Genomic DNA, 21484 nt, shown 5'->3' with positions numbered 1-21484 from the left:
AGAAGAACACACACGTCACGGACTTCGTGGATGTGTAGTTTTTACCTATTCGTTTAGCATTTGTACCCACACCTCATTCTGAAAGTGTTTGAGGGAATTTTCAAGTTAAACCCAATACACTTTAAGACAACTAGTGATACATGCATATATATATTTATATAAATGTATGTAATATACATGGGCTTCCCAGGGGGTGGCCAGTGGTAAAGAACCCTCCTGCCAAAGCAGGCAATGTTAAGATATTCAGATTCGATCCCTGGGTGGGGGATATCCCCTGGAGGAGGGCATGGGGACCCACTCCAGTATTCTTGCCTGGAGAATCCTTCAGAGGAGCCCGGAAGGCTACAGTCCACGGGGGTCTCAAAAATTTGGACATGACTGAAGTGACTTGCACTCACGCATGCACATGATATATATACATGTATGCACGCAGACACTGTCATTCCAGCAGAGCTGAGATGAGAAGCAGAGAGAGGCCGAGCCGGGGAGAGTCAGTGGCAATGCTCCCCACATGTCTGAGAGGTGTGGCACGGGCAGCAATGCTTGGGCATGAAACCTGGCTCTCGATTACCTGGCAGCTGTGGTGAAAGGGAGGACGCCGCTGCAGGGCCAAAGCAAGCGCTGGGCTTCCTTGGCCAGTCAGAGAGCTGGAACGGTGTTCATCCCGTGGTCTCTTGGCAGAGACCAAGTGAACGGTACCAGGAATGGCCGCAGCCTCACGAGGCTGATGTTTGCTTTGTGCCTCAGCTGTCTCTGGTATGTTTCCAGCCAGGCTTCTCAAAGGCCATTGTCCCCGGATGTCCTGCCATCAACTCCCATACCCATGGGAGGGTAGACCCGCTGTCAGCTCCTGTAAACAGTGTGTCCCCTCACTTGCCCATTCCTGTCACCCGGGCCCACCACCTCGGTGGCCTCGTGACTCAGCATCCCCTGACATCTGATGTCAGTCCCTCCATCACCATGTCCTGGAGTCTGACTCTCCCCATTCCTGTGCCATTACACTGGCCCCCTTAAATCCCCGCCATTGGCCTGAGCCCATTCTAATCCAGCCACATGGGGGGATACCATTTTCATCATGTCAGCCCCCAGCTCCAGGAGAGCCCAGGGTGCCCACTGCCTCTAGACTTCGTCCAAGTTCCTCGGTCTGCTCTGCCCACATATCCAATCCTTCCTCAAGGCTTTGAGTGGCCCGACTTCCTTCTCTTCTCTGTCTCCTTCTTCCGCTGTTCCTTCTGTGCTGTCTGCTCTTGGGCTTAACTCCTAGAACCTGTCCTGGCAGGAGACATTCAAAAGCCTCTTCCTTCTGCTCTCAGGGAAGATCAGTCTTGCCAGCATGATCATTTCTACCCTGGAGCAGGATATGGTTGGATGTAGAGTATTGAGGGAAGCCTTCATGGAAGGAGCCAGAAGGAAAGGCAGGATCTGTCTAAGACAGAATACAGCTTTCCATATGGATCTCAAGTAGTGGGAGGCTGTTCCTGGCATAAGGTGTGACGTGGAAGGGCACCAAAAGATGGGAGCAGAAGGGAGCCAGGAGGCAGGGGTCTATGGGAGAGGAAGGGCTAGGAAGATGTGAGGTGTGGCCACAAGGCAAAAATGCACTGGTCCAAGGGGTCTTGGGAACCCAGACATGGGTCACTTTTCTATTTGATGAACTATCCTGTGGATACACAACCTCTTGGGAAGAGCTTCAGGAAGGGTGAATGGTGCTAGGGTCCTCAGCCTCCACCTATAGCCCAGGTTGCATTTAAAGATCTGATCATTGAGTGCCTCCGTACAACTGCCAGCAACAGAGCTTCTAGGAGTTCATGGTGGGAATGAGGAGCAAAAGTTCCCCAGCTGTGAGTCACAGCAAGGAGGCAGGAAGGACAGAATGCTCCTCCATCATGTTCCCCTTCTCCCAGCACCTCAGAGCCTTCATTGTCTTCCCACCCTGCTAGGCAGCTTACTGGGGGCACTCTTGGGACCTCCCACAGAAGCCCTCCTGATTCAGCTGGGGAGCCCCTTTCTGGCTCCTCTGGGGAGTAGGGGTACTTCTCAGGGCCTGGTGATGCTGGGGAGCCCCCCCACCCAGCGCCAGTTCAGTTCAGTTGCTCAGTTGTGTCTGACTCTTTGCAACCCCATGGACTGCAGCACGCCAGGCTTCCCTGTCCATCACCATCTCCTGGAGCTGGCTTAAACTCATGTCCAACAAGTCGGTGATATGATCCAACCATCTCATCCTCTGTCGCCCCCTTCTCCTCCTACCTGCAATCTTTCCCAGCATCGGGGTCTTTTCCAATGAGTCGGTTCTTCGCATCAGGTGGCCAAAGTATTGGAGTTTTAGCTTCAGCATCAGTCCTTACAATGAATATTCAGGACTGATTTCCTTTAGGATGGGCTGGTTGGATCTCCTTGCTGTCCAAGGGACTCTCACAAGTCTTCTCCAACACCACAGTTCAAAAACATCAATTCTTCAGCGCTCAGCTTTCTTTATATTCCAACTCTCACATCCATACATGACTACTGGAAAAACCATAGCTTTGACTAGATGGACCTTTGTTGGCAAAGTAATGCAAGTTCAGGCCAAAGTTTGGGTCTGCCTCAGTTTCCCTCCACAAATTAAGCCAGGCTCTGATGTGTGGGTTTATTCACCCCAAACCATGATGCCAAGGCCAACAGACCCCAAGTCAGCACTCTCAGGCTTGTTACCAGTTCCATCCCTAGAGATCTCTGTGAAGGATGGGAGCCAGGGGAGGAGGTGGCAAAAAAATACCAACTTTGATGCAGACCCACTGAGAAATATTTGTGAAGCAAGCCTTGCATAATGAATAATTTCTCACCATTTTTAAACACCTGCCCCTATCGCCCTCTCCTGGGCCCCTGGAATAATTCCGGGCCCTGTTAACCCCACACAGAAATGCCACTGCAAAGCCAGGATTACTCACCTCTACCCCTTCTACCCATCAGGCTGTCAGAAAATCTGTTTTCTGTTTCACTTGGCCCCTACCCCTAAGTCACTCACTCACACCCCCTTTCCTCTCTGGGGAGGTCAGCAGGAGCCACCTTTGAAAGCTCTCCCGTTACAGACTGCAGGACAAAGGCACCATCGGTGAGAGGTTAGAGCCAGAAAATTGTCAGGCGCTTCTTTTTTTTTCATTCTTTGTAATCAGAGAGGTTGAGTGATTTGCGCCAGGTCACACAGCGCGATCTAGGCAAAGCTGAAAAAGGAAGGCTCTTTCCGAAGCTTCTTCCCATCTTTGCGCGGATCTCAGGGTGAGCCAGCATCAGAACCAGGATAAGCCTTTCCTGGGCTTGGTGGGTGCCACGGGGCTGCCAGGTTCGAGATCAGCAGGGACCGGGTGAGCGGGCCCGCGAACGCGCCCGCGCAATGGTACTCGTGTGTCCCGGCGCTTCCCCGCCCGTGTGCCCAGAGACAGCCGAGGCCGCCCCTGTCAGGCCGCCGGGCTGCGGGCTTCGCTTGACACTTCTCCTCCCCTTGTGTTATCGATCGAGGCCTCTCCGAGCGGAGGTGGCCTGCCCGCTTCGAGGAGCTGAGTGGGTTCAACTTTTGGTGCTGAATTCTTTATGGGGGTAGAGTAGGGAGAAATCTTCATTTAAATGCAGATACAGGCTTCTCACCTGGGACTAAGGAAAGTTTTTTCCATTAAAATGCTAATGAAAGAACAAACTGAAACTCCAAATCCTCAGCTCACAGAGCCGTCCCCCGCCCCCTCCCCACCCCACCCCCAGTCCGACTCTTCACTCCATCTCTTGACCTTTCTTTGCTTCTTCTGCTGGGTTTCCGTGGAACTCACACATCCTGTGGCCCTGGCTTCTGGGAGCTTTCAGCAGCTCTCTGTGAGAGGCCTGTGGACGGGGCGACTCATCTTCTTGAAAGGAACCCATGCTGTAGACTGGTGAGGGGGTGAACTCCAGCCCCGGAGTTGTGTCTCAGGCCACTGCTTCACTCTGCTGCTGCCAAGTCGCTTCAGTCGTGTCTGACTCTGCGACCCCATAGCCGGCAGCCCGCCAGGCTCCCCTGTCCCTGGGATTCTCCAGGCAAGAACACTGGAGTGGGTTGCCATTTCCTTCTCCAGTGCGTGAAAGTGAAGTCGCTCAGTGGAGTCCGACTCTTAGCGACCCCATGGACTGCAGCTCACCAGGCTCCTCCATCCATGGGATTTTCCAGGCAAGAATACTATGACCTTGGAAATTTAACATCTCTGACTCTTGTCTTTAAGATGGGCAATGATGCCTACCTTGTAGAATTGATAGAGTGATTAAGTGTATGTATATATATATATATATATATATACACATATATATATATACATATATATATATATATATATGAAGGGCATATGTACCTGCTTGCTGGGAGGCTTCCATGACTAAGGATTCTGGAAGGCGGCTCCAGGATGGGGCGCTGCCTTGGGCCTGCCCAGAAGTATCCTCAGGCCAGATCCTTTCCTGCACAGACGCTGACTCTCTCAGACCTGAAGCCTAGCCGGGGGCCCAGGTCCGGAGGCACACAGGTGACCATCACGGGCACCAACCTGAACGCAGGCAGCAACGTGGTGGTGATGTTCGGCAAGCAGCCCTGCCTCTTCCACAGGTAACTCACCTCAGGGCCAGCTCCAGGGATCCTGGCGCAGAGGGTGGGCGGGGCTGACTCCAGCTGGCCTTTTGGAGGTGCTTTCCTTCCTGAGAAAGTGACCATTCTCTCTGAGAGGAGACTTTATGGGCATGCTTGGCTGTGGCTCATTCCGGGGACCTGCCAGGGATCCCTACCCTGGATGGACCTGTCATGCTGTCTCCTGCCATTTAGCCTGGGTGCCCCCATACCACCCGCTGTGCAGGACCCTAGGGTTCCATAGGACAGGGTTTGGAATCTAGGGTTATCTGCCCCCTGGGTTAGCTCTGGGAAGCTACTGCAGTGCCAGCCAGGACTGCTAAAACCTGGCCGAGGGTCACAGAACCTCCAAAGGCAACCGACTTTCTTTTCCTTCCTCTGGTTCCAGTGTCCAGTCCCAGGAGGACACACCTTCCAGGAACCAGGAGCCAGGAACCTGGGGTGGGGTGAGGGTTGGGAAGGAGGCGGGAGGTGAGAGGTACATCTAATCCATAGCTAGAAGAGATGTGGTTGGCAGGAAGCTCTGCAGAGAGAGATTGTCCTCTGCAGAGAGAGATCATCCTGGGAGAGCGCTATACTGAGGGCCTGATCTAAATCAGGCCAGGCCAGACCTTGCCTGAGTGTTCCAGAAAACATGGCTCTGACACTTGTTAAAATGGTAAGAAAGAGCTTGTTCAGGACTGCTGCAATAGGTGTCAGGACTATCGCAATGGGGCTAGAGATCAGACTTCAAATACAGCAGATAGCTGGGGATTTATAGCCAAGGAGCAGTGAGGGAGGCTGAGGATGGAAAATTACTAAGAGGAAACAAGGTTAAGAAGATTCTTGCTAAACCGACTTAACAAGACTCTTGCTGAAGGCAGTCAAGGTGATCAGGTATCAAGAGTGAGGGAGACAGAAGCTGCCCAGATATCAGGGGTACTTAGATATCAGGGTGGGGTGGGGGATTCTTACTAAATTGAGTTAGCAGGATTCTTGCTAAAAATGGGAGTAGGCTAGTGGAAGGCAGGGCCCCAGAAAGAAGCCTAGTCAAAAAAGCAGGCTCCGAGGAACCTGTCTATAGTTGGGTCAAGGACAGAGTCTTGATCAGTAGATCTCAGATTAGTAGTGTCCAGGGCAGCGCTCACCCACTGCCCCCAAGGAGTCTGATGAACAGGGAGGGGTGCAGGAGGGCCCTGACCCCAGACCACGGTCCTGCCCGACACCCAGGATCCCAGCTCCCTGTCTCCCCTCCTCCCTCCAGGCGCTCTCCATCCTACATCGTCTGCAACACAACGTCCTCAGATGAGGTGCTGGAAATGAAGGTGACGGTGCAGGTGGACAGGGCCAAGATCCACCAGGACCTGTTCTTCCAGTACGTGGAGGATCCCACCATCGTGCGGATCGAGCCCGAGTGGAGCATTGTCAGGTAGGGGCTGCCCCGACCTCGGGTTTCCCTCCTTGAGTCTCAGAAACCTAGGAGATGGACTGGGCTTGGTGTGGGTCAGACGTTCCGGCAGGGGTTCCCTCTTTCTACTGAGAACGCCTCTGAGCGGGACCCGGCCCTGGAGGCCAAACTCTGGCCAGCAGGAGCTTACAGTCCCCGATTTGAGGATTGGTGGGCAACTAGGAAAATGGTGAGCGCTCTGGATTCTGAATCCAGCTATCCGAGTTCAAATCTTGGTGGGAATTTTGGGCTTCCCAGGTGGCGCTAGTGCTAAAGAACCTGCTTGCTGATGCAAAAAACATAAGGGATGCAAGTTCGATCCCTGGGTAGGGAAGATCCCCTGGAGAAGGGAATGGCAACCCACTCCAGTATTCTTGGCTGGAGAATCCCATGGACAGAGAAGCCTGGAAGACTACAGTCCAAAGGGTTGCACAGAATCAGACATGACTGAAGCGACCTAGCACACACGTATGCACGGGTAACTAGGAGGATGGACGGGTCTGCGGAGGGCATCCTGACGGCATGGATGCTCCCTGGTGATCATTGGGAAACCTTTGTATCAATGCCTGGGTAGGGGGGCAGGGTGGGAAGTAGACTTAGGGCTAGAAGGACTGAGTGTAACTCAGCTCCACTGCTTAGCAGCCAAGGGACCTTAAAGATTAGCTAGCTTCCCTGGACCCAAGGTTTCTCATAGGACCCCGAGAGGATTATGCAAGCAACAAACACACAGTGCAGTGCCTGGCTCCCCCCCCTCCCCTCCCTTCCTCCCCACCCCCCATCCTCAGCCCACCCCACTGGCCACTTCAGCTCTAGAGGCTGTCTGGGGTCAGGAGACTGGGCAAAGCATAAAGATGTGGTCTCCACAAGCTGAGAGGGGTCAATGACGACGCCAGTCCAAAAAACAGTCTTTTAAACAGGGTCAGTAGACTCCAGCCCAGGGGCCAAATCTGGCTGTCTGCCTGATTTCATAAATAAAGTTTTATTGGAACACGGCCATACTCATCCGTATATGTTTTGTCTCTAGCTGCCTGCTCACCACAGCAGCGGAACTGAGTAGTTACGACAGATCACGTGGCCCCAAGGAGCCTGAAAGATTTACGCTCTGGCCCTTTACAGGAAGTTTGCCACCTGGCCTTACACACTCAGACGAAAGGCAACCTTTGAGAGCCTTTGTTGTCCTCAACAGTTACTCTCTCTAAGGCCCAGGCCTTACAAGCTTTAACTGTAACTGGAAAGCAGATAAATATAAGACACAGAGAGGGGCAAAGAGCCTGTAAAAACTATTCCAGGATTTGCCCCCAGGGCCTGGTGAGTCCAGGAAGTTGGCACGGCCCCCTATTCTTAGACAAACTCTATGGTTCTCCAAGGCATTCACAGCCTGGTTTAATTCAGCTCTTCCTCGTGTCGCTGTCACAGAAATAGAGGTGTTGGCCTTCCCGGCACTCGGCAGTCACCCCCAGTCACCCTCACATTGAGTGGAAGGCTGGAGGTGTGTTCTGAGTGGTTGGGGCTCCCCATCCCGTGCCAGCGTCTCAGTGGCACTGAGGGTAGGACAGTGGCATCCAGGTTTCCAATGCAAAGCTACCCAAAGACAAATCCTGTGATCTCTCCTATCGGCAATCCTCCAGCTGACCCCCGCCCAGGCTGCGAGAGCCCTGGAACGTTTCATATTTACATTCTTACAGGAGGTTCCTGAGTGTCCGAGCCTCAGGCTTTCCCAGGTCCCAGCCAGCTGAAGCCTCTAAGGTGGAAATTTGTAGTGTGATTGTCCCGTGCTTAGACTTTGGAGGGTCTGGTAGAAGACGGTCTGGAGCAAGGCCAGTGTGAAGAAAGTTCCCTGAGACTGGGAAGAGCAGGGGAAGAGACCCCGGGGGGCTACAGAGAATCAGCTGGCTCAGGTCAGGAGGCTGGGGCAGGGGGCAGCAGGGGGGAAGGGGCAAGAGGGCCGTGCTGCAGGTTCAGCCTCCATGGGGTGTCCATGCTCTGAATGAGCTCAGCACAGGACGGCTGCGGACATCTGGTCATCACTGTCTTCCCCTTGGCTGCTGAGAGCTCATCCTTATTATTATACAGTCACTTGTCATCTTGTCCCCATGAACGTCATCATGCCCCCCGGTAATCATTATCTTCAGTGCCAGAGCTCAGCCTGATTGGCCGTCATCATCTTTGTGCTCAAGAGTCATTGCTATTCCTGTCCCTGTCTTTACACGCCTTCTTCTTTCTCCCCGGTCAGTGGAAACACACCCATCGCTGTGTGGGGGACTCACCTGGACCTCATACAGAACCCCCAGATCCGGGCCAAGCATGGAGGGAAGGAGCACATCAATGTGAGACCCGGGCTAGAGGGCTCGGATGGGGTGTGGGGCTCTCCAGGGGCTCAGGCAGGCTCATCTCATACACTGATGACTCATCGTGTGCAACGCCCCTGGACACTGGGACAGTGGGATGGGGGAGCAGGCATGAGGCCACTTCCACACGCTGGCTAGAGGCATGGAGAAACCCATTGCTCCTGGGTTTCTGAGGTTTCAGATCCTTCTTCCTTCCTCCTCTGATCTCCTGTGCCACTCCTTAGCTTAGAGATAGCCTAGTGCCTGCCACAGCTGCTGTGGGCAGAGCAGAGGTAGGGGCCAGCTGCAGAGCTTGTCCTTGAATGTCCAGGCCAGGCGATTGGGACCCATCTATAACAGTCCCGTGTCAACAACACGCTATACAGCACCACGGAGGGAGGCCCGGTGGGTGGCTGGGGCTGTGGGTGTGTGGAGACCCGAGACATAAACCTCCTTCTCTGGCTCCTCCCCAGCTCTGCGAGGTTCTGAACGCCACTGAGATGACCTGCCAGGCTCCAGCCCTCGCTCTGGGGCCCGACCACCAGTCCGACCTGACAGAGAGGCCTGAGGAGTTTGGCTTCATCCTGGACAATGTCCAGTCCCTGCTAATCCTCAACATGACCAACTTCACCTACTACCCCAACCCTGTGTTTGAGGCCTTCAGCCCCTCGGGAATCCTGGAGCTCAAGCCTGGCACACCCATCATCCTGAAGGTAGATTGATGGGGGAGGTAGGAAGTATGCCAGGGGAGGCTTTCCATGTCCCAGGAAAAGGCCAGGAGTCACGGCCTTTTGCCAGATCTCATGGTGGTGTCACTAGCTAGCAGAGGTTGTGTTACAGCGCAGACTATGGTAAACGCTCCCTATGAGTCTGTACTAAGATGTGCACTCTCTTTGTGGGTCACAAAAGCCTAGTCAGGGCAGCCGGATCCATGCTGCCCATCTGACTCCCAGCTTTGGCCTGAGTCCAGGACTTGGGAGGTCAAAGACTCATACTGCTTCCTCTTGCAAAGCTCTTTGCAAACCACCTTCTATGGCTTCTTTGCAGCATGGATAATAAATTAATTTTAACTCATATGACAATTTGAATCAACTGGTAGTGACTGACTACAGCTCTGTGTTGAGGAGGATTCTGAGGCTGCCTTTGGGAGAAGCTGGAAAGAGTACCTTGATTATTGATTCCAACTGAGGAAAGGGGAATTGTAGTGTGGTAGTATAGGTGTTACGAATTTTTTGAACTTAACTAGGGAAGGTGGCCTCTCCACCAGCTCCCCAGAAGGATGGGGCCTCGGGGTGGGAGGACATGGTAACCAGCCAATATCTGTGCTCCTGGCTCTGGAGTGGGAACTCAGGCGCTCCTCTCCGTGCAGGGCAGGAATCTGATCCCACCTGTGGCTGGGGGCAACGTGAAGCTGAACTACACCGTGCTGGTTGGGGAGAAGCCGTGCGCCGTCACGGTGTCGGATGTGCAGCTGCTCTGCGAGTCCCCCAACCTCATCGGCAGGCACAAAGTGATGGTGAGGCTGGCAGGACCCACCCCGGATGGGCGGGCACCAGGGATGCTGTGGGAGGAGTAGTCCCGCTCCATCCTGGGCCAACGGGGCTTTCCGAGAGGATTCTGGCTTTCCTGAACGTTCCTCCTGGCTCGCCCACACACCCCAGTTTCTTCTCCCCATCTCACTTCAAATTTCTTTCTTCTGTATTGTCATTCTTTCCATACTGGCTGGTGCTACAGTAAGGGCAATGCCAAACAGCATCCAGTGATGTGCTCAGCCACCTGTCGGGTTTCCCAGGTGACTCAGTGGTAAGGGACCCACCTGCCAATCCAGGAGACATAAAAGGCATGAGTTCGATCCCTGGGGTCAGGAAGGTCCCCTGGAAAAGGGAATGGCAACCCACTCCAGTATTCTTGCCTGGAGAATCCCATGGACAGAGGAGCCTGGTGGGCTACAGTCCATGGGGTCGCAAAGAGTCGGACACGACTGAGCAGATGTGCACGCCAAGTCACCTGTTAGAAGCAAGAGGTGCTTCCCCGGGAGGAGTGTTGTTGACCCAGGCTGGACATAACATCACGCCCTGTGCCTGAGTCATCAGTCCTCAGGATGGGATGAGTCTTCGGGCAGCCAGTCTTTGAGGTCATGTAGTATTCTTGCCTAGAGAATCCCAGGGACGCGAGAGCCGGGTGGGCTGCCATCTATGGGGTCGCACAGAATCGGACCCGACTGAAGCGACTTAGCAGCAGCAGCAGGATTTTTTTAGATTCCAGTTGAATGCCATTTCCTCATGAAGATGGCCATGTTTGCTCCCGAATAAAATAACACGTGGCTTTTCCAGTTCTGGGGGAAAGCTGAGCCATCCATCCTCCCTCTGCCCCTGATGGCCACTCGTCTGCTTTCACGGCCAGTGATAATCCTCCTCCCTGGAGCCATTTCCCTCATCCGGCCCTGGTGCCCGGCTCACCGGTGGCTTGGATCTGTTCCCTGGGATGCTCTGTCCCCACACCCAGCTCCCTCTCCCCCGGCGTGTCTCCGCCAGGCCCGAGTCGGTGGCATGGAGTACTCCCCAGGGATGGTGTACATAGCCCCGGACAGCCCGCTCAGCCTGCCCGCCATCGTCAGCATCGCCGTGGCCGGCGGCCTGCTTATCATCTTCATCGTGGCCGTGCTCATCGCCTACAAGCGCAAGTCCCGTGAGAGTGACCTGACTCTGAAGCGGCTACAAATGCAGATGGACAACCTGGAGTCCCGCGTGGCCTTGGAGTGCAAGGAAGGTATGGAGTGGTGGGGAGTCAGGCATGTGTGCGCGTATGTGTGTGTGTACATCTCACGCACCGGCAGCAGTGGGCAGTGCTAGGCCTGGGTCTCCTGCCTCCAGGACCTCTACCTCAAGCCAGGTAGGGATCATTTCAAACCCCACTAGAGCCATTTCTAGGCTTCCTTGGTGGCTCAGACAGTACAGAATCTGCCTGCAATGCAGGAAACCCAGGTTCGATTCCGTGGAGAAGGGAATGGCTACCCACTCCAGTATTCCTGCTTGAAGAATTACACGGACAAAGGAGCCTGGCGGGTTACAGTCCATGGGGTCGCAGAGAGTCGGACTCGGCTGAGCGACTCACACTAGCGCCAGAGCCGTCTCCAGCCCAAGATCCTGGCTGGGATGGCTTTGGCACTCTCTTCTCAGGGAGACCCGTGGGTGTCTTGCCATGACACACTCAAGCAATCTTGAGCTCTCTTCCTTCAGAAGGAATGTAAGGCTGGAGGGCTGATCTGAGATTTAGAGGAAAGAGTATTTCACAGCTTATATTTTTTAAAAAAATTACCAACACCACCATGAAGTGCAATCAGCCACACTAAATCCAAGAAGGAAATTTAGGAGTCAGACTCTCGTCACCCCCAGGATATCATTTGTGAGTCACCCCGCAAGGGTCTAGGCTGCTTCTTTGTGGAGCTTTCTACATGGAGTGCTCAGCCTGTACCTGGGGCTCCGGCATCCCCACCAGGGAGGCCACGGTTCTCGGATGGGGAAGCGGACCTCTTCCACCCTCTCTCCACATCCTCAGCTGTCAACACAGCATCCGCCTTGTGGGACTGTTAATTACCGCCTTTTATTATATTTATGCTGCTTAATTTTTTTCTCCGCAATGTACTCTTCCCACTAATTAGGTGTAGTGATTAGAATCTCTTTTATGTGTGCCAGGCGTGAGGCTTTGAATATCGGAGGCACTCGGTGACTTGAAGGAAAACTGCAGACCTATAAAAAGCCAACCGCCTCCTTCTCCTCCTGCCAGCTGAGCCCCCCAACTGGGAGGGGGGCACAAGGAGAGTGTGAAGCTGACTTCCTTTTGGAAAACATTCTGAAGAAGGAGGAATTAGCGGTCACACAGTGGCCTCTGGCTCAGGAGAGGGCTATCTCTCATTGGTGGGAGGAGGTGATAGAGCAAAGGACACATAAGATTGGCCTTAAAGGTATTTTCAGGCATGCCCAGAGCCGGCTCTTAAACACTGAAAGGGCAAACTGGGTCCAGGGAAGGCAGCCTCCCGAACACTTGACGATGAGCCAGGCCATCACCCACACACAGACTCAGAAGAGGCTGGGCCTGGGCCCTCATTCTGGCCTAACCTTCAGTTGCATAAACACACATATGCGTGTGCACACACATGTACAGACACTCGGTACTCAGGTGGCCACTCATGCACTCACACACCTTCACACTCACGCCCATGCACACACACATTTGCACAGACAGACACACACACGTGTGTTCCTCACTCGGCACACACACGAGTGCTCATCAGGGCTTTTGGTGACAGCACTTCCCAGAAAGGCTTCCTGACTCCCCTTTCACACACGTTGGTGTAAGCTCACACGTATTGGTGAAGGTTCCATTCAGTTGTGTTAGGGTTGCTCTGCCTTCGGAATCACTTTTCTTGGCAAGGGTCTCCCTGTTCCCCGTGTCAGTGTGACCAGGGGTACAGAGAGAGAGCAACGTTGAAGGGGTCTACAGTAGCTTCTGAGGGGTCCTGGGACCTCCCTGTTGTTTTGTCAAGCAGGAAGCATTGGTATCCTCAAGGCTCTGAGCTCCAGGGTCACAGGCAGGAAGTCAGCACTTCTGGGGGCCAGTGGGGCCCACTGACAGTGCCTGGGCAGCTGTGTTATGGTCATGTCATCAGCAGAGCCCGCTGGGCACAGGACTGGCATTTCAAGGGCCCTGGACCCACACTGGGCTTGTGAATTCCTTCTGAGCTCACAAAGCATTTTTTTCATACTTTTGTCTGTATAAACAGAAAGAAGCATTGCCTAATCAACGTCCACTGCCTGTTCTTTGCACGTGTATTTTAATCCATCTTGGTTTGGGGTGTGTGTGTGTGTGTGTGTGTGTGTGTGTGCACACACACGTTTGCATGCATGAGTGTATGAGTGCATTTGCAGGTGCTGAGGGAGAAGATGGAGGCAGGAAGGACCAAGGACATTACCTCTGACAGCCTCCTGGGGAGGAGGGCTGTACCCAGGACAGAGGGTGATCACACAGCTGTGTGATATTGGGTCCATGTACGGAACTTTCTCAAGGGGCCATGGGGGTTAGTCTTGCAGCTCAGAACTATCTAGAGGTCTGGGCTGTCCCCACAGACAGTGGTTCCCATCTGTAGATTACGACTGACCACCGGGTAGCATCACCTTGAGCAAGAAAAGACAAAGTGAGGCCCTGTGTGTTTATCCAGGAGGGATGTATCAGTTGGGCAGAGCCTTCATCTGGCCCCATTTGGTGATCTGATGGCTCGGGTAATCTGCGAGGCCAAGAACTGGGACTTTGGAAGAAGTCATCCCTAACTCCTATAAGGAAGTCCACTGTAAAGCGCAGAATCCAGAGCAGACTATCGCTGGAACCTCTCCCTCACTCCCCATGTCATTCCACATCCCCGGACCCCTCCATGTATTCTGCAAGAGCCAAAGCCCTTGTCTTCAGAGTGGGAGGCCCTCGTGGCCCCAGCAACAGTGCAGATCTGTGGACCTTCTGGCCCCCAGTCATGTTTTGAAGGGATGTGGCCCAAGACAAACTTCTTCGTTGTGCATCTTTCCCTCGTTCCTATATTGTTCACCTTGGCTACGTTAAACAGCCCCTCCTTATTCATACACTACTGTGGTCCATCGTGCAGGTCTCAGGGGCCTGGGAGAGGGTTCTGAGTGTTGCGAGGCAGAGCAGCTCTTGAGCTGGCCCCACGCAGCAGTCTCACGAGCTTGTCTCTGTGCCAGCCTTTGCCGAGCTGCAGACGGACATCCACGAGTTGACCAGTGACCTTGACGGAGCCGGGATTCCCTTCCTGGACTACAGAACCTACACCATGCGGGTGCTGTTCCCGGGAATCGAAGACCACCCTGTCCTCCGGGACCTCGAGGTGAGAAGCAGTCGCCGTGGTCGAGTCCTTTCCCGTCACAGTGTCAGTGCCGAGAGAGACACTGGTGACCAAGTCCAGCCACCGCATTCAGAGGAGGGCCAGCTGAGGCCAGGGAGGGGGCAAGACCTTGTGGCGCCCGTCTGTCCCTTGGGACGAAAGCGATCTCAGAGCAGAGGTGAGAGTAGGGCTTTGGGTCTTAAGGGACTGTGGATCCCCTGAGAATTAGATGGAAGCCAAAGACCTTCTCTCCCTGACAAAAATTGTCCACGTACACAGAAGCAGGAAATCTTGCCAACAATGTAGGGGGTTTGTGAACCCTTGTTTAAGAAACCACAGTATAAGAGACTTCACCACTTAGTTGGTGCTCAATAAATAAATGTGGAAAAGGTAACTGCCGTGCTCAGGAGGGAGGTGGGAATGTGAATGATAAGAACGTAACTGCCTTTGTACCAGCAGGGACCTCATCCTGTGAACATTTTATCCCACTTACTGTCTAGTGTGGTGTCTGGCTTATGCATATATTCATATTACGCTTTGTTCTGAAAGGGATTTGGAATGACTTATAAAGATAAACACCAGAGAAAAGTGAACCATATAAATGAGGAAACCAGGGCAAAGTAGTAATCCTAAGGAATAATTGCCCTGAGTTGACTGCTGACTAATATCCTGGACCGGTTTTCAGTACTTTACACATACACATCAATGTAACCTCCCAGGAGCCCTCAGAAGCAGGCGCACCCACTTCACAGGTGATGAAACTAAGATCACACAGTGGGGAGGGAGTGGGGCTGGGACTTGAGTCCAGCAGGTAGACTCCAGAGTCTATATTCTTCAGGACGAGGCTGCGCACTTGGCTTCTGAGAGACTATGTCCATGTCATGGTTTACGGCTCTGGAGACTTCTTTGGATGGATCAAAAATCTTCAGCCAGAGCGGCATGCAAGATAAAACTAATTCCATGTTTATATTGTCCATAACCTAGAAACAGACCTGTCACTTGAATTGCACGGTTAAGCAGGTGCTGACCCCCGTGGGAATGTCTGCATGGATTCTCCAAGGAGCCATAGAAGCTGTGTCCCCTTCAGGAAACACAAGTCCCCAGTGCTCAGGGCCCACGTGTTTCTCTGACTTGATTGTGGAATGAAGCACAGGAGCGTGTGTGTGTAGGGGTGTGTGTGTGCGTGTGTGTATGACTTTTGTGTGGACTGTGCATACCTTATTTAACTTTGTCTTCCATACCTTTCATATCTTTGTCTTGCATACCTTATTTATCTATTGTGTCTTCCAGCAAGAGTGCTCAGCAAATAGTAGGCCTGCAGGAACTGCTGAATGATTTGACTAGATGGATGTATGTCTGTTGGAAATAGGGTAGAAATGGCAGTCCTAGGAAGGGAAGTTGTGTTTGAACATACCCATACCCCTCAAAATAAGAATTCAACTCGGACGCATATATAAAGTTATTCTCTCTTTTTCACTAGCTTGAAATTCCAAGTAGATTTCCCTTAAGCATTTAACTTTTAAGTCAGATTTGCTGAGACCACTTCTAAGCAGCATCCCTGGAGGGCAGCCTGAATACTTTGGAGCAGGGCTGGGGCACAGCCTTCTTCCACACAAGGTGTTTTCTTACGGACGCTTACTCACGCCACACTGCTTTCCTGACCGGTCCCATGGCCCAGATTATAAAGCACGCCGCATGCTGTGTATGATCTTATTCCTCATTTGATCCTATCTCATGTCTCTCCCACCTGCCCTTGCACCTCCGTAAATATTTTGTTTTGTTGTTTTAAGATTTTTCATGTGGACCATTGTTAAAGTCTTTACTGAATTTGCTGCAACATTGCTTCTGTCTTATGTTTTGTTTTTTTGGCCGTGAAGCAGGTGAGATCTTAGCTCCCCAACCAGGGATCACACTCGCATCCCCTGCATTGGAAGGCAAAGTCTTAACCACTGGACCACCAAGGAAGTCCCTCTGGAGATGTTTGGATTGTCAGGCCTGGCTTGGTGCTGGAATAGTGATCACCCAAGAGCAGTACATGCCGAAGGGCTGCTCCAGGTGGTGGAGGGGAGTTTCAGGGCTCATCCCCCGACAGGATGTTGTGGGTGGTGGTGCAATCGAACACGGCACTGCTCCAGAGAGCACTGATCATACGCAGCACTTCCTGGAATTGTGCAGTGCACAGCCTGCCTCACTGTCCGTAGCAGCCCTGTTTGCTCAGGACCAGAATCCTAATGATTCCCTCCCATTGCCTTTTTGAACTGTACTCAGCCCTTTGCTGAAAGCTGGTGGCATCCTTACCCAGCAGCACTTCCTTGTGCCTTTCCTTGAGAGCTAGTTTTCCGAGAGAAGCCGGTGCACAAGTCCTAGCCTTAATCCTCAGCAAGGGGCACAGTCCACTAGCCCTACCCAGCAAGCTGGGCTCAACAGACAGAAACTCTGGGCCCCCTCACACCCACCCCAGGCCACCAAGCATGGAGCCAGCTCCCTCCGAGGCTTCTGGGGCTGCAGAATGAATGGCAGCAGACTCCTTCCTCTGCCCAGAAAGCTTCAGGAGTCCTTGTTCAGTACAATCCAGAGCACTGAACTGTACTTCACTTGATGGGGACACCACCCAACCTACAGGCTGGACACACAGGAGGGCACGTCCAGGGCTGCACCACCAGTAGTCCCTGACGCGCCCCCTCCTCCCCCCCCCCCCCCCCCCCGCCCCACACACACCCATCTGTCAGGGGCTGTGGAATGAACTCAGTCCATGGAGGGCTGCAGAATAAAGCCTCCGAGAATCAGGGCTGCTGGATTCTGCCGATGACCTGACCAGCCTGTGTGACTCCCTGGATGCTCTCTGGGTGGATACCCCATCTATGCCTGAGACCGTTCCTCTGGCCCCCCGTTACAAGTCACCTCATGTCCTGCCATAGCCTTGCTCCTCATGGGGCACCTTAAAATCTCCCCTCCAACCTGAGGCTTCTGTCTTGTCCTTGCCTTTATCATGACAGGAGACTTTCTGGTCCTACCCTCCTGCTCAGGAAGGAGTTAACAGCCAGCTTCACTGATCTACCCGAGGCAGAGACCAGGAGATGGCTAATTGTCAGGCATGGGCTCTGAATCAGGCAGGTCACACAGACTTGTAAAACTTCTGGCAATATATATGTAACATAAAATTTACCATTTCAACCATTTTTAAGTGCACAATTCAGTAGCATTAAGTTCACTCACATGATTGTGCAACCATCATCACCATCTATCCCCAGAACTGTTTCATCTTCCCCGCCTAAATCTCTGTACGCATTGAAAACTAACTCCCCATCCCCCTCTCCCAGTCTCTGGCAGCCACCCTTCTACTTTGTGTCTCTATGAACTTGACTACTCTGAATACCTCATACGAAAGTGAAAGTTGCTCAATTGTGTCTCACTGTTTGTGAACGCATGGACTGTGCTGCTGCTGCTGCTGCTAAGTTGCTTCAGTTGTGTCCGACTCTGTGCGACCCCAGAGATGGCAGCCCACCAGGCTCCCCATCCCTGGGATTCTCCAGGCAAGAACACTGGAGCGGGTTGCCATTTCGTTCTCCAACGCATGAAAGTGAAAAGTGAAAGTGAAGTCGCTCAGTCATGTCCGACTCCTAGCGACCCCATGGACTGCAGCCTACCAGGCTCCTCTGTCCATGGGATTTCCCAGGCAAGAGTACCGGAGTGGGTTGCCATTGCCTTCTCCACGCATGGACTATACAGTCCATGGAATTCTCCAAGCCAGAATACTGGAGTGGGTATAGCCTTTCCCTCCTGCAGGGGATCTTCCCAACCCAGGGATCGAACCCAGGTCTCCCGCGTTGCAGGTGGATTCTTCACCAGCTGAGCCACAAGGGAAGCCCAAGAATACTGGAGTGGGTAGCCTATCTCTTCTCCATCGGATCTCCCCTACCCAGGAATCAAACTGGGGTCTCCTGCTTTGCAGGCAGATTCTTCACCAACTGAGCTATCAGGGAAGCCCATATCTTGTACAGTTGGGATCATAGAGTATTTGTCCTTCTGTGACTAGTTTTTTCACTTAGTAAAATGTTGTCAAGGTTCACCCGTGTTGTACCGTGTGATAGAATTTCTTTCCTCTCAAGGCTGAATACTAGCCTGTTGTGTGTAAAAACCACATTATGTTTATCCATTCTTCTGTCAGTGGATACTTGGGCCAGTGTGAATAATGCAGCTATGAAAATGAGGGTATGAATATCAGTTGAAGCCCCTGCTTCCATCTTTTGGGTTCTATATGTAGAACACAGGAGTTTCTCATTTCCATTAAACTCCTTCATTGATTTCTTGCAGACAGAAATTGCCTTTTACTGTTCCATGTTAGCCTGGGGCTATGTGAGATCCAGCCTCCTATGCACTGTCCAGAGATCTCATACGGATCCCTCTTTTCTCATTTGTTTCCAGCATCTCCCTGCTTCTGGGTTAGTTTCTCCCTGTTGGTTTTCCAGGTTTGGAAACATTCCCAGGGAAGCCACCAACTAACCTAAAGCAGGATTTCCACCTTCTCGGGTGCTGGGATGGGCATGAATGGCCGGTGCTTGTGAAGAAGATGGGGTCCTCTGGCTTCAGGCCGTCCCAGAGGCCAGGCCACCAGGCCCTGTCTTTTATGACAATCTGAGTGCAGTCCAGGCGTTCGGATAAGGGGCTGCCCAGACACTGGTTACACACCAATCCTTTAAAGACACAGAGCAGACAGTAATCGCACACCTTGTTTTCCATCTATCCTTGCCTCCTAAACTCTAACCTATTGGGTTACAATTAAAATTTACTATCCAGTTTTATTCTCACAGACTTCAACTAAATTATCGAACCATCTGGTGAATAAAGAAACTCTTGTTTCAGCGTGCCATTTGCTTAGGAGTTGGGGGCGGCACGTTACAGAGGGGAATTGTTCTGGGTACTTTTCACCAAGATACTTCACTTCCTTCTGCTCTTCATAAAATTGGGGAGAAAATGCCTGCTTTCTGCCCCTGGACACTGTGCCAATGCATTAGGTACGTTGGATCAGTGAAAACAGCCAACGGAGGAGGGGCAGGTAATAAAACTGCTGCTGTTTAAGTGCGTTCTGTGTGTGCCAAGCACTTTACATACATTATCTTATTTAATGTTCATAAAACATTATGACATAGGCACTCATATTCTCATTTTATAGATGAGGCAGAAGAGCCCAGAGGTGACAGAGCCTTCCTCCGTGTACGAGTCTGTTAGTCTCTCTGATTCCATATGCTGGCGGCTACGGGGATGCTCTTTCTCTGCAGGTCATTTTGATGAATCTTCCTGCCCAGGGCCCTGGCCCTGTTGCCTGGAAGGAGCATGCAGCCAGGGCAGGGAGTCCAGAGCCATTCCCCCACCTCCTCCCCCTCCTCCCCTGAGCTTGGCGCCCCTGTCCTCCTCCGATGGCACCTGAGCTCCAGGAGGCCCAGCATGGGGGGACTTGGAGCTGGCTGTCAGTCACCACCCCCCAGGCCCAGGGGTAGGATACACTGGCCAAGAATCAGAGGATGGCCAGGGACTAGTAGCCAGAGAAGCTGGGGTTTGGCAATGCAGCCCTTCCCTCCACCAGCTGCCTGGCCTTGAGAAACCGCAGTGGCTTCCCTGAGAGGCGGCTATCAGGGGGTCACGACTCACCCTCTCAAGGTTATAAGAGGGCTTTGTTTGACCGATGTGTGGAATGTGCCAGGACTGTCCTTTGCACAATGCAGGAGCCTGAGAAATGGCGTTATCTCTCATTATCAGGACAAATTAGAGAGATGTTGTTCTGAAGGGTCCGAAGTGCGCACATGTGTGAGAGGGGCTGTCTTGGGGCGGGGGTCAGCAGGAGACAGACAGACAGTGGACAGACTGTGGCCCTGCCTGACGGCACAGCGAGATGGCTGTGTCCCCCTTGCGCTTCCCTCAAGAGACCCCGTGGAGCGTGGGACTCAAAGAGCCAGGCCAGAGCTAAACTGAGGTTGGAGACCTTGGGAAACGGGAGGGTTGCCAGGAGGGGCTATGCTGAGGGCCAGGATGAATTCCAGAGGGCCTTAGCCAGCACCGCCCTGGCTCTGGCGAGTTCCCATCTCTGCTGAACTGACCAGAGAGCTACCAGCCCTCCATGTATCAGCACAGTGGCAAAGGAAATGCAAATGGACCCAATTTGGGAACCCGCCTGCTCCTGACCTGTGTGAGCTTCTGATGCCAGGCAACAGGATGCCCATGCTTCTCTGCAGAGTTCAGGGGTCAGGGGTTCCCCCACCGAAGGGACTGCATGACTCCTGGCTGACGATTGGAGGGCAAGGCCTGGGTCTGACTGGACTCTGCTTCAGCCAGCACCAAGCCCTGAGCCCAGAACCAGGGCGGCACCATAAATGAGCGGCAGGAACTTCGCAGCTCTGCATCTGCCAGCTTTGTGGACCTTGGCAACAGGGTTTCTCTGGCCACCTCCGTCCAGTTTAAAATCTCTAGAGGGAAGCAGCATGCACTCAATAACCGGACTGTGGTCATGCCAAGGGTTTTCACATCCCTTGTTCAGCACTTTCAGAAGCCCCGGGAAGGGGAAGGACACCGTGCCGCTGCCCACTTCGTGGCCCAGCTCTGACACTTTTCTGTCTTGGGATCTTGGAAAGTTCCTTATCCTCATGGGGCTCTGGGGTAATAAGGGCCCCTGCCTCATAGGCTGTTGTGTGGATTACATGGTCAGTATTTCTAAAGTATGAGGAACCGTGCTTCGCATAGATAAGATCTGTATACATATTAGCTGTGGTACCTCCTTGTCACTGATAAAGGAACTGAATCTCCTAAGGGTTCTGCAGTTCATAAGTGGCTGTGATGGAGTTAATGCTAGCTCGACGGATACTGAAACTGTGTCCTTTACTGCTCCTTATACAGCACTCCTTCCCGAGGACCTGGCACATCTACCCTCCCCACCCCCAGGGGTAGGGGACATATCCTTCAAGACAGGCTTCAAAGGCACCTCCAACAGGTGCCCCCTGCCCCCAGTGCTTCCTTCCAGAGAAGCAGCTATGCTTCATTTCTTAAATGAACTTTTTATTTTCATGGAAGCATAGAGACAGAAAGTTTCCCCGGTGGCTCAGACAGTAAAGAATCTGCCTGCAATGCGAGAGACCCGGGTTTGATCCCTGGGTCTGGAAGATCCCCTGGAGAAGAGAATGGCTACCCATTCCAGTATTCTTGCCCGGAGAATTCCATGGACAAAGGAGCCTAGT

At 52.8% G+C, this 21484-nt stretch overlaps 1 protein-coding gene across 2 annotated transcripts in view; it reads left to right on the top strand.

The window, feature by feature from the left end:
• PLXNA4 (plexin A4) overlaps positions 1–21484 on the top strand; it is a 487488-nt gene that overhangs the window by 419433 nt on the left and 46571 nt on the right. For both annotated transcript variants that reach the window (XM_069586982.1, XM_069586983.1), the window contains exons 15-21: positions 4461–4597; positions 5859–6023; positions 8275–8368; positions 8842–9081; positions 9738–9884; positions 10903–11137; positions 14119–14261. In XM_069586982.1, the coding sequence (XP_069443083.1) occupies positions 4461–4597; positions 5859–6023; positions 8275–8368; positions 8842–9081; positions 9738–9884; positions 10903–11137; positions 14119–14261 (1161 nt within the window). The remainder of the gene's footprint in view (positions 1–4460; positions 4598–5858; positions 6024–8274; positions 8369–8841; positions 9082–9737; positions 9885–10902; positions 11138–14118; positions 14262–21484) is intronic.

This window comes from Ovis canadensis, chromosome 4, assembly GCF_042477335.2.
Source record: "Ovis canadensis isolate MfBH-ARS-UI-01 breed Bighorn chromosome 4, ARS-UI_OviCan_v2, whole genome shotgun sequence".
In the NCBI taxonomy this organism is placed as follows: domain Eukaryota; kingdom Metazoa; phylum Chordata; class Mammalia; order Artiodactyla; family Bovidae; genus Ovis; species Ovis canadensis.
The sequence above is the reverse complement of the archived record's forward strand: the minus strand, read 5'-3'. Positions and strand labels throughout refer to the sequence as shown.